Here is an 18956-nt window from a genome sequence, read left to right as displayed (position 1 = left end):
AACCAAATCTGGCTATTTATAAAAACAATAATATAGAGTAGGCCAAATTTGGTTTCTCCCAGAATGCAAGTGAAATTTAATATTAATAAGTCCATTAATTTACCACATTAACTTACGAAGGGAAGAGAAACAGGCTCACACATAGATGCACAAAAAAAGAAAGTTGATAACACTTGGCGCCCATCTAGATGAATATTTTCCGCACACAAAGGATAAAGACTCCTTAACATGATAAAGAACATCGGCATCTTCCTAGAAACGACAGTGTGAGTAATGATGATTCGCTTTAAAGTCGGGAGTAAGACAGTAAGAGTATGTATTAGTTAAGGTTTTATTGAAGAATCTAGCCAGCTCAGTATGATAAGAAAAATAAACACTTAAAGAATTGGAAAGATGGCATTCCCATGCTGGCTCAGCAGGTTACCAACCCAGCTAGTAGCCACGAGGATGCAGTTTAATCCCTGGCCTTGCTCACTGAGTTAAGGATCTGGCATTGCCGTGAGTTGTGGTATAGGTCACGGACACAGCTTGGATCCCATGTTGCTGTGGCTCTAGTGTAAGCCAGCAGTTGTAGCTCCAATTCGACCCCTACCAGGGGAATTTCAATATGCCTCAGGTGCAGCCCTAAACAAAAAGAAAAAAAAAAAGAATTGGAAAGAAATAATTGAATTGCCAATATCTGAAAACAAGATGATTTGGTCTTAAAGCAAGAAAATCTACAAATTACTAAATATTAGTAAGATGTCAATAGGATGACAAGATATGGGTTCATGGAAATCAGTTGCCTTTTCTATAACATAATAACAAATAGGAAACAATTTTAAAAGAAATGCTAATCATAATAATAGCCAAAGGGAAATCTACCAGGTGACCTGTATGATGAGAACATTGTTGAAAAATATTTAAAAGACCTAAATTACTGGCAAGCTGTGACATGCCCATGTAGAGGAAGCTATTTCGTATCACAAAGATGTCAGTGCTCTCGAATCATAAATTCAGCTCCAAGCAAAATATTACAATGTTTTATTCTACAATTGGACAAACTGATTCTAACAAAGATAATTATAGGAGCAAAAATGACAAATTTGGAGAAGATAATAAGTGGCAGGGTCTCGTCCCTCCCCAAATCAAGTCGTCTTACGAAGATGAATAGCATGTTCCTTTTGGAGTATATATTGTGCCTTTATGACTTCTGGACACATGAAGCACAAACTAATGAAATTGGTAAATGTGGCCATGTTAAAATCTAAAACTTTTAATCATCAAAAACTACAATTTTGGAGTTCCCGTCGTGGCGCAGTGGTTAACGAATCCAACTAGGAACCATGAGGTTGCAGGTTCGATCCCTGGCCTCGCTCAGTGGGTTGAGGACCCGGCGTTGCCGTGAGCTGTGGTGAAGGTTGCAGACACGGCTCGGATCCTGTGTTGCTGTGGCTCTGGCATAGGCTGGTGGCTACAGCTCCGATTGGATCCCTAGCCTGGGAACCTCATTATGCCGCAGGAGCGGCCCTAGAAAAGACAAAAAGACAAAAAAAAACAAACTACCATTTTAAGAAAACAAGGAAAAAGTATAGACTAGTAGATATTAGCAACTTAACACATATAACAAAGGGAACTTTCAAATCATATAAACCAGTGGAAGAACATATCAAAATAAATGAATAGATAATTCAGAGAAGAGGCCAGAAGTGGAAACTTAACCAATCAATATACATCAAAAAACATCTGCAGCTTTATTGGTTATCAGTAATTAACTAAAGTTATAACATTTTATACCTGTGAGATTTGGCAAAGATTAAAAAAATCTATTATTTCAAGTGCTGATAAAGACGAGAAATAGGTACCAAGGACTCTTACGCCACTGATGGCAAGGTGCCACCACTGTTGAAAAATAATTTGCAAATATTTAAATGAAATAAAATAATGCTTATGAGTGACTATAGCTACTTCATCAACATGATTAGACTTCTCAAAGAATGGAATGCAAATAAGCTTGCTGTAGAGTAATACATATGGTATATGCCATGTATATGAAATTTAATACCATACAGGACATTATTTTGTTACAAGTAATACAAAAATATAAAGTGTAAATTGTGGGAAATGTGGAGCTCCTGCTATGGTACAGTGGGTTAATGATCCGGCGTTGTCTCTGTGGAGGTGCAGGTTCAATCTCTGGCCTGGTGCAGTGGGTAAAAGATCTGCCATTGCCACAGCTGTGACGTAGGTTGCAGCTGCAGCTTGAATTCGATCCCTGGCCTGGGAACTTCGATATGCTGTGGGTACAGCCAAAAAAGGAAAGAAAAATAAAAAAGTTGTGAATGAATATTACTAAATTCAGAAGTTCAGATGCTGTTGGTTGGGGGGAATGCGTATAGAAATTTCTTTTGGTCAGGTGGGAAATAGAAGCATAGTTTGCTGCTTTATTGTTTATTAATTTTTCATATCTTAAATATTCCAACATAATTTCCCCAAAATATAATGCTAAATCTACCATGAATGTATTATCTTTGTTAAGTACTCATACTTTTGCCAAAAACTGTGGCGGTAACTCTCTTCAGCCTGGAGCAACCCTTGTAAAATTTGTGACTACTGTGTACCTTTGTTGTTCTAATGTGAAGACTTATCATTTGCTGTCTTCCTTGAACAAATATTTATGAAATGCCTTCCATATGTAGGGCATTATGCTAGAGTACAACAAAAACATCCTGATGACAGATGCAACTATTTGAAAATATTGAAGGACTTTTTTTAAATGAAATTCAAAAAAGATTCTGTGGCAGACACTAATTACTATAATAAATGAGGATAACTTAATACAAACATGATTTAGGCTAATAATTTGTAACTAAAAAATAGTCTAGGAGTTCCCATTGTGGTGTAGTGGTTAACGAATCTGACTAGGAACCATGAGGTTGCAGGTTCGATCCCTGGCCTTGTTCAGTGGGTTAAGGATCAGGCGTTGCCGTGAGCTGTGGTGTAGGTCACAGACGCAGCTGAGATCCCGCATTGCTGTGGCTCTGGCATGGGCCAGCGGCTACAGCTCTGATTAGACCCCTAGCCTGGGAACTTCCATATGCCGCTGGTATGGCCTTAGAAAAGACAAAAAGACAAAAACAATTAAAAAATAAAAAATAGTCTAAATATTGACATTTTAAACCTTAAAAGGAAAAAATAAATGCAGTTATACTAATAATTTTTAATTTATTAATCTAGTGCTCAAGTCTAACACTAAACAAAATTTGCAGTATACAATGGCTTTATATCTAAATAGTAACGCAAATACATTTTATGGCTACTCATTAAGTTTAGAGGAACCCCAAAAACTAAAGGACGGAGATAATGGATTATGCTTCTTAATATATGAGTCCTTATCTGTATTACACACATTATTTGGAACAGTTGCATGTAAAGAGCATCTTAACATCCATTTCTTTTCCATTACGTTCCTTTGTAAAATATGCAGTTTGTTCTGTACAAATGTGCTCTCTATTCCAGGCCATATTTTCTGGCACATCAACAGGGTTAAATTATTATAGTTGACGTACAATAGAATGGCCTTGGCTTGGCCACTGCCCACAAACTTGAATACATCTTAAAGTCCTCCTTCTGGACTCTTGGGAGAACCTGGTTTATCTCACTGTGTGTCTTTTCTATTTAGTGCCCTGAACGAGACACAAAGTGAAAAAGAGGAAGAGGGAAGCAAAAAGGGCAGGCTGGTCCAGGGGAAAATCGAGTATCAAACAACATTGGTATTCAAAATTAATGGTTAAGCCTCCAGAGCTCATCACCCACATGTTTTAGGTTTCATTCAGCAACTAGCTGTAGTTACAGACTCTATTCAGAAGTCACGCTTATGCTTTAAAGTACATAGACCATCAGTTCCATTTATACAGGGACGATACGTAGAGCTGAATCAGTTCTGAGTAATTCTGCCTACAGCCTACTTTTGCAAGTGTAGTAATTAAAATTTGTTTTCATGTAATTAAACTTCATGTAATTAAAATTTGTTTTATTGGATGATTTTCTAATCATCCGTTTCATTTTGCCTGTAAAGGCACAGACAAGACATCGCATGAATTAGAAAGTTTCTAAAAGTAGCCACCGCATGTGAATACTTGAATTGCTGTGTATATTAAGTATTCACAATCAGTGTATTACCACCAATGTCTGACCAGTATTGTCAAATAGTACTAGTAGTGATTTAATTTATGCTATTAATTTCAGCACCTAGAGAGCAGGTAAGTACAGTTTTTCTGGGGGCATATTAATGACATGAGAATTTCTAACAAGGGAAAAGATAATTACTGAGAAAGGAGTATATCATTGGCGGATACATACATGAACAGTTCTCTCTTCTCAATAGTGAAGCATGGTAATTGTTTCGTATTTGCTAATTTAGATTACATAGTGATCCACAGGTAAAATCCTGCAGATAAAATACTGCGTTTACTTTTAAACCTTTTATGTTACTATTTAATTAAACAATGCACATATTAAGGTACCACCCTGCAGCATCTCATAAATGTAGACAGTCTATTTATCCATGCATTCATGCATTTATCAAGTGTATATTAATCACCTAACATGTGCGAAGCATCCAGCCATTTTCTGTTTAGATTCTCTCTGCAGTTGCAAGTTTTATCTGTGCCTCCATACTTCCTACCTGGTCTATCATTAGTAATTATTTAACAGGTTTATGTAACAATTCCTTTGTGATTGGAGCACTGGAAGTACATGGAGACTTGGAAAAAAATCGTGACACAAGTACACTGAAGTTTACATAAAGATGATTTCTCTTTCTGGTAGACGAAAGAACGTTTAAACTGAAGTTACATCACTTGACTTACAATTACCACGACATCCGAAGGAAAGAAGCTGTGAATTGAACCTGAGGACAATTACCCGTATTAGAAATGTAGACTCTTAAAATTTCCATCTGGGAGTTCCCGTCGTGGCGCAGTGGTTAACGAATCTGACTAGGAACCATGAGGTTGCGGGTTCGGTCCCTGCCCTTGCTCAGTGGGTTAACGATCCGGCGTTGCCGTGAGCTGTGGTGTAGGTTGCAGACGCGGCTCGGATCCCGAGTTGCTGTGGCTCTGGTGTAGGCCGGTGGCTGCAGTTCCGATTGGACCCCTAGCCTGGGAACCTCCATATGCCGCGGGAGCGGCCCAAGAAATAGCAACAACAACAACAACAAAAAGACAAAAAAAAAAAAAAAAAAAATTAAAATTTCCATCTGGCGTCCACTGATGAGAAAGGAGCAATTCACAGACTTTCCAAAGATCTCCAGTTCACGCAGGCCATCCCAGAAATAGTGTAACCAATTAGCTCTTTCAGCTCAGTGAGCGGTACGGTACGGACTAAAAAGTGAGCAGTTTCTAATCTCCCATTTGTGAACAGACTACCTTCTTCCCGTTCCCACAGGGGCAGGGGCTGCCCACGTAACTCTGAGTTTTCCAGCCAGGGATGGGTGTCTTTTCCTTTGGGTTTCCAGAGCTCTGCCATCCCATTATAGAGGTAATGTGCATGGCCATTTAGCCATAGAGAATCCACTCAACTCCTCCCCCAGTGTAGCCTGCTGATGCTGATTAGGAGCAAAGGCTGTCTACATGCCTATGCATGTTTGTTTGTGTCCCCCCCCCCACACACACCTTCCTATCTATATCTATCTATCTATTTAATCTTCTATTTATCCAACTGTTATCTTTTTATCTAAATTGAATACTCTATGTGTTAGGGCTTCTAGGCACTGGAAATAGAGTAATGAATAAAAAAGCAAGAAACATTTCTGTCCTCAGAAATCTTTACATGCTAGTTAATACTGGCTGACATCCTACTGGGTGATTTTAGAAAATTATTAAATTTCTTTCGTATTCCTCAGTTTTCTCAGTTGTAAAACTGAAATAATAGCTACTATTATTTTGTAGATTGTTGGGGAGATTTAGTCAGATAATACATATGAAGCACTTAGTCCTGATACCATAAGCCCTTGCTGTTCTTACTACATGGAAAGAATTTTTCTTCTTGTGACTCAGTGGGTCACAAACCGGACTAGGATCCATGAGGATCCAGGTTTGATCTCTGGCCTCATTCAGAGGGTTAAGGATCTGGCGTTGCTGTGAGCCGTGGTGTAGGTTGGAGATGTAGCTTGGATCCCATATAGACAAAATGTTTTTTTCTTTGTAAATGCTTAAGAAAACAAGGCAGTACTCATAGTTGTTCTTTGCACCTCTAAATTTCAGCCTGAATCATATATATTAGACTTTTTTTTTAAAAAAAGGATCATTTCATTTATTTACCGTAATGAGGGAATTAACTGCTGCTTGTAAATTTTCCAGACTTGACTTTTTAAAATGAAAATTAAAAGATTTTAATCTGTTTGAAACCATTCAAAAACAAATTATTCACTTCTTTGTTTTCTTAACCTGTGCCTGTTGAAGGGAACTTGTTTCTGTTGACTTGAGGGCTAGCTGTGGTTAGGAACAACTTGAGCCTTTCAAAGGCACTGAGTCTGTCACGGTATTGAGTCTCTAACTCTTCCGTGAGTAACTTGTGGGCAGATCCCACCCACCTCCCACCTTTCCATGGCCTTTTTGTATATTTGGCTAAGAGAACATTTTATTCTTCCTTCTTTCAAAGAAGGGGCATTTAAGATTGCTGGGTAAGCGAGTGGAGAGATGAGTTGCTGCTATAGTTACATTTAAAAAATGTGACTCTATGTACTTTTGTTCTTTGGAAATTTGGATCAAATTTGAACTATTGGAAATAGTGGATCAAGGTTGAGACTGATGGGGAGTCCCCATCATGGCTCAGTGGTAACGAACCTAACTAGTATCCATGAGGATGCGGATTTGATCCCTGGCCTCACACAGTGGGTTAAGGATCTGACGTTGCCCTGAGCTGTGGTGTAGGTCTCAGACACAAATCAGATTCCACATTTCTGAGGCTGTGGCATAGGCTGGCAGCTTCAGCTCTGATTCAGTCCCTAGACTGAGAACTTCCATATGCAGTGGGTGTGGCCTTAAAAAAAAAAAAAAGACAGAAAACATTGAGACTGATGTGAGTGAAGTTGATAAAATATTTTGGGGCCCGTGGATGATCTTTGAAAGATTGTCTTTGCTAGTCTGTAGTAGTAACAAAAGAATACTCCTCCTGTTTAGCACTCCGGAAGAGAGAAATGTTACTGTATATGAACATGTAATGTACTAAAACAAATTTCATCACTATCTTCTACGTTCAATGATTATTCTATGTTTTTTCTCCCTGAACATGCCGAGGTAGCTGGCTGCAATTTAGTGGAGTTGATTAGTAGCCTTTAAGAAGGTATCAAAGTCAAAGCAGTTAAATGGATCAGTGCTAAAAGTCCTCACCCTGATAGAGCCATTGTCTAATCTCATAGTTTGAGCATCCGGGGGGAATTCAGTTGTTACAGAAGAAACTGAAACTGAATCATTAAAAGCGACAAATGACCAACTGGAGATTGAGAAAACATTAGATAGAAAAGTCTTTGGTTCAGAAGCTGCATAGAGTATAAGATATACAACTCGTTCCACATTTCAAATGAAACTTCATAATGGACAGAAATAAAAATCATTATACAAATTAAAAAAAAATTCACACTCCAAAAAAAAAAAAGAAACTTTAAGTCATTGATAGAAGAAATAGAAATAATTGTGAGAATTCAAAATTCACTCATAGTGCTCTTATTCTATGATACGATAATGTCTTGGTTTTCTGTGTGTTATCTAAAAGGAGTTGTAAGATAACTCTGGTTTCTCTTCAGATCATATAAATCTTTTACCTTTTAAACGGAGTTGTGAGAAACCGGAGTATAAGATGAAAAATGTAAGAGGTTTGGAAATGTTATGATCAAAGGATAGACTAGCAAGTGTTCTCCTCATTTCTCTGTCTTTTTAACCAAACAAAATGGTGAAAACCAAGCTTCATCTTTAGGATCGAGGCCAAACTGCATGTCAATGTGTCTTAGAGTTGAGTACGTTTTAAATCATACTTTTAAACAGAAATTTAAGCTGTTCTCTCTAAAAATCCTTGGTTCTGTATGTTAATCTCATTATTTTGAAAACTTGACATCTTTAAACAATCACATTCTGCTTACTGGTAATTCATGTACTCTCTCAGCCTACGTTATGTTCAAAAAGAGAGTCATTTTCTCTGTAGTACCTTACTGATGTGTGTGTAATTTAAAACAAGAACATTTTAATTTTCTTAGTTTTTCTCAGTGAAATGTTACATGCAAATGATGGAAATAATGTATAATTTTCTTGTAGCTATCCATGCAGTTGCATTTTATTTGCTCACAATTTTTAATACATTAGTAATAAATGCACACTATGGAAAGAAAGAATGTTATGAAAAGTCATCTGTAACCCTACCACCCTTAGACAACCTTGGCATATACTTTGTATCCTTTTCGATTTTTTTATTATTGTTACACTAAACAAATTTCTATCATTTATCTCTATCTTCTTAAAGTTGTATCTCCATATTCACAGATGAAGCTACCTTTATCTAGAAAATAGGATTATACACTACATATTTTCATTTGTTTTTAATACAAAATGTATTATGACTACTCTTCTACATTTGTACTTGCAAGTATTTGCATTATATTTCTTTGAAGATATATGATTTTTTTAACCACTTCCTTACTTTTGGACATTTATATTGTATCCCTTCTTTCCTGCCATAAAGACCACATTATTTAAAAAATCTTTCTCAAGTAGTTTAAAAATGTATTTTTCTGAATTCTAAGTGGAATTGTTGGGTCCAGTGAAATACACATTTGTTGCCTTTATAAATGTGGACAAAATGCCCTACTAGAACTAGTGTCTGTATGGCCTTTTCACCAAACCCTAGTGTTATAACAATTTTTTTCAAAAAACATTAAATTTGAGAGTTGAAAAATGATAGCTATGCTTGCTTTCTTTAGAAAGAGATAACATGTTACCGATATTTCTATAGGTTATTTATTGTGCCCCAAAGGAAAGCTAGCCATTTGCAATAACAACTACCTAGTTGGACTCAGACCATTCCATTAGGTTAGTGGTAAATTCCTCTTTGTTTTCAAACATTAAAGGAGCCAGGATTGTATCTTGCGAGCGTTGATATATTATTTAGTTCAGTATTACTTACTGTAGGACTTTTTGATAGTGGCTTCTAAATCGACAATAAGGATAAACTCTCAAATGAGCCCTTTTAGATCAGCATCTAAAAACATAAACATTGTGTTCATAAGACTATCGAAGGAATGCTTTTGTTGGATTTGCTCCACCAACTCGTGTAGGCAATATCCCAAGCTCAAACAGCCGGCAGTTGCTTTGTAGAAGACAAACGGCATCTGTAATCACTGTGACAGGACCACAGGTTGCATATCATCACTTCCACCAAGTGATGCAAGAAAGCATAACTTGAATAATGTTAACTCCATCATTGGGAGCAAAGGTGTCAATAAGGATGCTTTGAAATGAAGTTTGAAAAAAAGGCTTTAAACATTGCACAGAATTTTGCAGTGGATAGTTTTTTTTGTGTGTGTGTGCGTTTGTTTGTTTTTTGTTTGTTTTTAATTGAGAATGAATCAACTGCACAGCTCATTGACCTGGGGACGAAAACCTAATAAGCATAATTCTCTTCTCCAAAGCCAGGAGATCAAAAAGCGAGTTTTATCTATTCTTTTATTTATACAATTAGAATATTATCTCCCTCACACTTAGGGCTACTAGAAGCAATAGTTATATCCTGGTGATGTCAGGTGGCTACTAGGAGTGAAGTGTAGCTAAGCCTTCCTCAGGAGTTGTAGCGACAGAAGAGAAGCAAGAGATGAATTTCGGTTGTTGATTGTTCCTTGGTCCAGTCTGTAGGCTGCATCCTCTAAATCGGTTCATGGAGCAGTCCATTTATGATCACAAACTCCCCAATCAATGGGTAGAGACAATACATTGTGTAAGGATTGTCTTACATAATGCTGGTGTTACTTGAACTTGAGTTCAACACCTCTGTTGGAGTTCTACTCTTTTCTTCCTCCTCATTATTCCTCCTTCATCTTGTAACTTCCAGATTCTGAATGTATAATATGTGCCAGACTTTGTGGTGACATATTTTAAATATTACCACTAATCCTTGGACTGTTTTGTGTCAGTGATAATAAAGGTGCTGTGTTACATTGCCTTCCTTATAGAGATGAGGAAACTGAGATTCACAGAGGTAAAGAGACTCAAAGACTTGTGGTACAACGGTATTTTTCACATTAACTACTTTAACCTTCAATTGCTAATCTAACCAACTATAAAGCAGTAGACATTGTTTATTGAGGGCATACTATGTGACACTCTGCTAAGTGCCTTGTCTTTACAACATCCTTATGAGGCAGAAATTACTAGTCCCATGTGTTAGATGAGAAAAATATCTTTAAGAGATAGAATTATATATATATATAAATATAAATATCTTTGAGGTATTTTTATATGTAAATATGTAAATATATAAGTATCTTTAAGAGATAGAATTATATATATATATAAATATAAATATCTTTGAGGTATTTTTATATGTAAATATGTAAATATATAAGTATCTTTAAGAGATAGAATTATATATATATATAAATATAAATATCTTTGAGGTATTTTTATATGTAAATATGTAAATATATAAGTATCTTTAAGAGATAGAATTATATATATATATAAATATAAATATCTTTGAGGTATTTTTATATATAAATATATTTTTATATGTAAATATATAAGTATCTTTAAGAGATAGAATTATATATACAAGCACACAGGGGTTAGCACATCAAGGAATAGACATCAGACATGGGACACCATATAACCCAAAGCCTAGAGGATTCAATGAAATAATTAATTTTAAATGCTTCATATAGTACCCAGAGGAGAGAAAATAGGAAGTTTATATTAACTTTTCTCAGTGAGCGTCTGCACTAATAATTGAACTAGGACGTCTGACTTCATCCTATGCCTAATCTCTAACTTTTGTCTTTATGAAATAAAACTGATTTACAAGAGTTATTGATGATGAGCAAAAACTAAAAGAGGTCAATTCCCCCACTTTGAAAATGTTTTGGCGGAGAACCCATACTTGATAGTAGCCTGCTGATTGCTACATATCTTTCAAAATGTTTCATTTTATATTTGTTGGTGTCATTAGATATCAGGCAGTTGTGAGCATTTTACATAAACATTATTTTTATTAATTGTTCCCATTGTATCTCTCTCTAAATTTTTTCAAGAATGATTTTCACTGGAAATTAACATCATTAGATGTGAATTTTCAGTTAACAGCTTGGCAATTGTGTTATTAGGCTCCTACTGCGAGAATGACAGAGGAGTATAACAATCAGTAACTTGTGTTTCCTGAAAGATACCTATAAGCAAACCAATCATTTGAATTCGCAGTGATAGGAGCAGGGTCAAGGTATTTACAGAGGGCTGTAAGAGAAGAAAAGAGAGGCAGCCATCCAGCCCAAAGGGTTGGAATTGATTTGGGGGAGAAAATTCTTCATCATTCCAAAGCAAATATATCAATTATTATTTTGTCTTTTAGGACCACATCTAAGGCCAGTAGAGGTTCCCAGGCTAGGGGTCAAATTGGAGCTGTAGCTGCTGGCCTCCTCCACAGCAACGCCAGATCAGAGCCGTGTCTGTGACCTACACCACAGCTCGAGGCAGCGCTGGTTGCTTAACTCACTGGGGGAAGCCAGGGATCGAACCTGTGTCCTCGTGGATGCTAATCAGATTTGTTTCCTGTGAGCCCCAGTGGGAACTCCTGATATGAAATTTTAAATAGACCAAAATATGAGAATGCAAACTTTATCAATTAGAGTGTAGCCTTAGCTTTGTGAACATTGTGACGTAATGTTTACTCTCTTTTTCTTTTTCCTTTTTCTCTCAGCTAAATAGAAAAAGACAATGTGTTTTTCATGCTAGAATTTTAAGGATACAATTAACACATTGGACAATCAAATTCTTATTTTTTTTCTTTCTACCTTTAAAAACATTAAGGGAATAAATTGTTCAAAATACTGGAAAAAAATGCTTTGACTACAGTTCTAATAATGGTGAAATTTGTCAACTGTTCTGAGGTATTAGATATTTATTATAGAAACTAGAAAAAGTAAATCTTTGTTGTCCAAAATATCAAAATAGATTTTAACAATGTTAATAAAAAAATTATTATGAACAGATACAGAGGCTTTTTGACTCTTTATCTCACCTGGTTTGACTATTCTGGTTCATAATTTAAATATGTAACTCTGAAATAACTTGGGTACTTTCTCAAGTCACAATGAGTATTTTACAGCAAAAACAAAAAAAAGATAAAATAATTCAGAAATTCTGGTAGGTACATATTCATTTTAAATATTTAGAATCAGTCATACTTAATATATGATATAATGACAAATTATAATAGGTTTTAGTGTACAAAATGAAGATCTTTGATCTGACACTAAAATTAACTTGATAAATACATATTTTACTTATAGCTTTAAGATTTTACTCATTTCAATGTCTTTATAAAAACCTAGAGCAGTCTAATTTATTACTATAAATACAGAAATTCTAGATTTTTTTTACCATTATTTAACATTATGATTACCGTTAATGATGCTTATTCTAAGAATACAACCATAGATACTAATTAACGTATAACATAATTTGTCAATTTGGTAGGTCAGCTATTTCAGAACACTTAGTAAAATTGATAATATATCATTTTTATATAAAAGCATTTTATTTATTTTGGAATAGAGATTTCTTTTAAATGATAAAAATTATCCACCTGAAATCAATAGTCAGCATCATTATAAAAGTTGTAATACTAAAGGCATTTTCATTAAAATCAGAAATGATAAAAACATGTCCACCCATCACCTCTCTGCTGTATATATTAACTATGATGCTGAAAAATTTGGGCCAATTAAGTAGAAGTAGAAAAAGAAAAGAAAATATAACTATATATTCAGAATTATGAACTAAATCCTCACTATTTGACTGGCAAAAGGAATATGTAATATATGGAAAGATGCTTAAAATCAATTTAAAGATTAATGTGCAAAATTAAGAGATTTTCTGAAAAAAGGTTATATTTTTCAAAACCGAGTAAAGAATATTTAACTTTACTGGTAACCAAAGACGTGCATACTGAAACAATGATTAATATTTTTCTAAAATAAAGGTAGTAACAGGTAATCATAGTTTTAAGTTGAACCCAAGAAAGTGTACATTCTCAGATATCACTTGTGGGATTATAAATTAATTTTTCTAGAAGGAATTGGGTCATTTTAAGCAAAATCTTTAAAAATATTTATATTTATGGTATAACTATCATTTATAATTTCCTAAAGGAAATTCTTATATGTATCTACAACAAAAACAAAAAAAATAGAAAAAGCAAAAGGTTTCTGCTGTAGTTGTGGAATGGCTAAATAACTTATGAATACTAAAATAACTAATATAATATTTAACGATAATCTATGTAATAATATGGTATGTGTATATGTGTGTGTGTTTTTGTGTATTCCCAATTTTGAGAAAAAGGGAAAAAATACACATTTAAAAGTTTTGAAAAAATCATTTAAATGTTTTGACTTTTCATTTGGCAGTTGAATTATCAGTGATTTTTATTTTCCACTCATTTTTTCTTTTTCTTTTTTTATTAAAGTATACTTGATTTACAGTGTTGTGCCAATTTCTCCTATACAGCAAAGTAACCCACACACATTCCCTTTCTTGTTATCTTCCATCATGGTCTATCCCAAGATACTGGGTGTAGTTCCCTGTGCTAGACTGTAGGACCTCTTTGCTGTCCATTCTAAATGTAATAGTTTGCATCTACTAACCTCAAACTCCCAGTCCACCCCACTCCCTCTCCCCTCTTCCCTCTTCCCTCTCTCTTGGTAATGCAAGTTTGTTCTCTCTGTAAGTCTATTTCTCTTCTGTAGATGAGCTCACTCATGCCATGTTTTAGATTCCACATACAAGCAATATCATATGGCATTTGTCTTTCTCTTTCTGATTTACTTCACTTAGTATGAGAATCTCTAGTTTCATCCATGTTGCTGCAAATGGCATTATTTCATTCTTTTTTATGGCTCTTTCATGGTTCTTCTTTATTCCATTTTATATATATAGGTACCACATCTTCTTAATCCATTTATTTGTCAATGGAAATTTAGGTTGTTTCCTTGTCTTGGCTGTTGTGAATAGTGATGCTATGAGATTTTAATTTTATGGCCACACCCATGTCATATGGGTGTTCCTGGGCCAGGGGTTGAATCCAGGCCATAACTGTGACCTGCCCTGCAGCTGCAGAAACACTGTATCCTTTAACCCACTGTGCCAGGCTAAGGATCAAACCCATGCCTCCACAGTGACCAGAGTTGCTGCAGTTGAATTCTTAACCCACTGTACCAAAGTAGGAACTCCCACTTATTTATTTTATAAAAGGGATTTTATTACTTTTATTAAGTACACATTTATGCTAAAATTTTCACACAGTTCCCATGAATAGTCCCTTAATCTATGAAATATAATTTTGTCTATAAATTGTATTTATATTAGATGCTAAAATCATTAATTTAAAAAAGTCTATCTTTAATTGATTCAGTGCATGACAGATCTGTTATGTGATTTAGAAAATTTCTCTTCAGTTACCCAGGCGGTCCTCTCTGCACGCTTCCAATATGCATGAATTTCGTTTAACAGTATAAATAACAATCCTCTTAGAACATAGTTGAAATATTGGTTATCATTGATATATTGACAGTAATTGTTTAAAATACAACTTTTGCTGCTGGCTCATCAGTCCATGAATTATTGGATAAATAGCCATGTCACATCATGATCATTGACCAGTCATGGCACTTGCGGTCTGATAGTGACTGGTCAGTGCACATACATTAATCAGTTCATTCATTAAGAAGCTTATGGTTGTGTAATCTCCTTATAGGTAATATACCCATGGGGCATTTTATGAGTATTACTCTTCACTCTTTGTTTATTTATTTGGTCTTTTTAAGTCTGTATCCATGGCATATGGAAGTTCCCAGGCTAGGGGTCAAATCAGAGCTGCAGCTTCCGGCCTGTACGGAGCATGACTATTCAAAAAGGATTTCGCCAACAAAGATGAAAAGAAAGAATATATTGGGAGTGAAATTTCAGCTGAACATTTTTTTCTTGCAGAAGAAATAGCTGATCGTTGTCACTATTTGGAATATTTTATATTTGCAGCCAGAGCAGCTTAATGAAGGTGGATTAAGCGTAAATGAGGACACTGGTTGTGATGAATAGGTGAAGATGTCTGAGAGGAAGTGATGCCAACAAAAACTTGACATTAAAGGAATTCTCAGACATTTCATGACGATGAAAGTGCAAACGTGAAAATGATAGGAGCAAGCTTATTCATACTTATAAAGTGGAATGATAATTCTCAAGGCTTAGAAAATATGTTATAGGAGTTCCCGTCGTAGCACAGTGGTTAACGAATCCAACTAGGAACCATGAGGTTGCGGGTTCCATCCCTGCCCTTGCTCAGTGGGTTAACAATCTGGTGTTGCCATGAGCTGTGGTGTAGCTTGCAGACTTGGCTCGGATCCCGTGTTGCTGTGGCTGTGGTGTAGGCTGGTGGCTAGAGCTCCGATTCAACCCCTAGCCTGGGAACCTCCATATGCCACGGGAGTGGCCCAAGAAATGGCAAAAAGACAAAAAAAAAAAAAAAAAAAAAAAAAAGAAAATATGTTATAGAATAAGAAAGCCAGAAATAAAAGTTATAGAATAAGAACGCCAGCACTATTCAAGATAGTCAGTGATTTTTTACAGAGAAATGATTTTATTTTCGAAGTTTCTAATATTACAGTGTATTGAATGTTGGTTCTACTGTATTCACTTTACATTTGCAACTAAGAAGTTTTACAGTTTTGTCTCCATTTATTCCTTCTCTGATGCTCTTCTTTCTTTGTGAAGATCCAGATTTCTAACCTATATTGTTTTCCTTTTCTGTAAAAAACATCTTTTAACATTTCTTGCAAGTCAGGTCTACTGCCAGCACATTTTCTTGATTTCTGCTTGTCTAATAAATCTTTATTTCCCCTTTACTTTTGAAGGATAATTTTTCAGAGTACAGAATTCTAGATTGGTTTTTTTTTTTTTTTTTCCTCTCAACACTTTATTTCACACAATTCCTATGGTAGCTTCTGCTAGTGAGTCTTGGCTGCTATATTTGGCACTCCCTGTATTTGACTGTCTCTCCAGTCTTGAGGACAGCTGTTTTCCCTGTGTCCTTAGCTTAGGGATCCAGGGAGAATTGTTGATTTTTCAGTCAGTGCAGATTTTATTTTTCTGTTATGATGAATTCAAAACTCCAAGCTCTTTACCCATGGAACCAGAATTGGGACGTCAAGTCTGTCTGTCTTCCCTCCTCTCCCTCCCTTCCTCCCTTCCATTTTTTAGGACTGTAGCCATGGCATATGGAAGTTCCCAGACTAAGGGTCAGATTGGAGCTGCAGTTGCCAGCCTCCACCACAGCCACAGCAACACCAGATCCAAGCCACGTCTGTGACCTGTAGCACAGCTCACAGCAATGCTGGATCCTTTAACCCACTGAGTGAGGCCAGGGATCGAACCCACATCCTCATGGATAATAGTCAGACTGTCTGCTGAGCCACAAGAGTAACTCCAGAAGTTAGGTTTTTAATGTTTTGACAAAAAACTTTAAGATTGTGGAACAGTCATAATTTTTGCCATTGATTATTAAGATCACTTTACAAGGTTTTAGCTTACATTGTCACTTTTCCAATTCTGTACTACCATGCCTATAATATGCTAAGTTTTGATTTAGAAAACATTATTCATGGTATAATAGTTGCTGGCGTTTAATACCTTGATGTTAGCTTTCCATCCAGCTGAAGTGCCTGGTATTTAAGTAAATCATAGATTTATATTTTCATCATTCTGATATTGCTTTATTGTTCTAGTGTGATCACTGCTTGCCTCTTTATAATGACAAGCCTTTCCGCCAAAGTGACCACGTTCATGCTTTTAATTGTAAACGCTGTGAATGCAACGGCCATTCGAGAAGCTGTCACTACAACATCTCCGTGGACCCCTTTCCATTTGAGCACCACAGAGGGGGTGGAGGAGTTTGCGACGACTGTGAGCATAACACTACAGGTGACTAGCAAATAACACAAATAGCAAAGACAGATTTGGCTTTGAAGCCCATGCGCTTTTATATATAAAATTGAAAAACTGAGAAAAATTAAAATTAAAACAATGCCTATTATTTTAATTGTTATTGCTATCTTATTTAAGAAAGAACTTTCATATGATTAACTTTGAAAACCACACCACTTTGTTTCATCTTCAGAGTGTCAAATAATTAGGTAGTTATCAGAAATAACATTCTACTCTTAGACTATATCTTTTCAGGAAAAATAAATTTTTATAAGTTCACAGTATTTGATTAAAACATGAATGTACTTTGGATAAATCAGAGTTATTGCATTAATTTGAGTAGATACATCTTTAAAATAAGTTTCCTTGTGTGACCCTGATCTTCTGTTATACCTGGATTCTTAGGTAGAGAGGTTTACATTCATTCAGTTTGGATGTGGACTCTTTTTAAATACAGAAAATAATTATTGAAGTCTTATACTAAAATCGTCCAGCATTTTGATTACTCATTGAAAACTACTATTTTCTAAAAGGCTGATATGTTAATGCAGAAATAGACAGTGTCTAAATTTGTGAAATATAATGGCTCAAGTCTGATAGGTTTGAAAATTTGCAACTCTGAAGCATGAATGAATGTATTAGATAATTATTGATGACCTAAAAATGTGACAAGACCTTGGCTAGGTGCTGGGGATGTAAAGATGAACAAGATAATGAATTTTCCTTTCTTTGTATGGATTATTACATGATGGTAAAAGCACCTCATTAAAGGAACAATTACAAAATTGTCTGATGAGTGCTAAAATAGGGTAGTATAGTAGGAGTTATCCAGGGTAGGGATTAGGGGAGTGCACAAAGTTTTCCAGTAAAAAAATAGTTGGGCAGTGGTGGAGAGGAGAAAAAAGCATGACACCCTTGAAGAGTTGACAACAGTGCAAATGACTGATTTTCAGAAAAGGCACAAGAAAGGAAGGCAGAGTCCAGGTATGAGGGGGGCTCTATAAACCATGATAAAGAGATTGGCTTCTATCCTAATGTTAATGAGATGCCACTCAACGGTTTTGCAGAGGAAAGGAACATGATAAGTGTGTTTTTTGAAGACCCATCTGGTTATAAAGTGGAGAATGGATTGGAGAGGGTCCACAGTGGTATTGGAACACCAATTAGTAGAACCCTGAAGTAGTCCAGATGAGAAATGATTCTGGAAGACATTTAAGGGGGTATGGACAGAGGTCAGGGGATCCAACAGATATTTAAGGTAGAAAGGGACAGCATTTTCTGAGCAAGCCATAGGCTGCAGGGAAAGGAAGGAGGAAGCGTCAAGATGTATGCCTAACATTCCCAGTTGAGCAACACGCTCTGTGTTGGAACCAGCCACTGAGAGAGGAAACATAGGAGGATTAAACTTCACGAGAAGATGGCAAGTTCTTTTCCGGACATGTACCCTGTTGTGTTTACAAAAAACAAAGAAGAAACTCTCTTTAGGGCAGTTGAAAGTACGGTTCTGAATCTCCTTTCTTAGAGAAAGCCTTCCACGATGCACGTCAGAGGAGATCCATGTGATTTATAGTGTTTAGCGGCACCTTATGCTTATCACCGTTTGTAAATGTGTATTTATTCCTGTAATGGTTGAATTAAGATTCATCTCACTCACCAGACGGTAAGAAAGCCCTGTGGAAAGGGTGCAGTGTGTATTTTGCTCAGCACTCTATTCCTCAGCACTTAGCACGGTGTTGGTTACAT

At 35.8% G+C, this 18956-nt stretch overlaps 1 protein-coding gene across 1 annotated transcript in view; it reads left to right on the top strand.

The window, feature by feature from the left end:
* Positions 1–18956, top strand: part of USH2A (usherin) — an 837868-nt gene that overhangs the window by 143122 nt on the left and 675790 nt on the right. The window contains exon 11 of the mRNA XM_021064292.2: positions 17015–17210. Within this exon, the coding sequence (XP_020919951.2) occupies positions 17015–17210 (196 nt within the window). The remainder of the gene's footprint in view (positions 1–17014; positions 17211–18956) is intronic.

Source organism: Sus scrofa, chromosome 10, assembly GCF_054392235.1.
Source record: "Sus scrofa isolate SSC_HxYL_T2T_F1_AM1 chromosome 10, Sscrofa_HxYL_maternal_Yorkshire_Landrace_v2.0, whole genome shotgun sequence".
Lineage (NCBI taxonomy): Eukaryota > Metazoa > Chordata > Mammalia > Artiodactyla > Suidae > Sus > Sus scrofa.
This window is presented reverse-complemented; position numbering and strand designations above follow the sequence as displayed.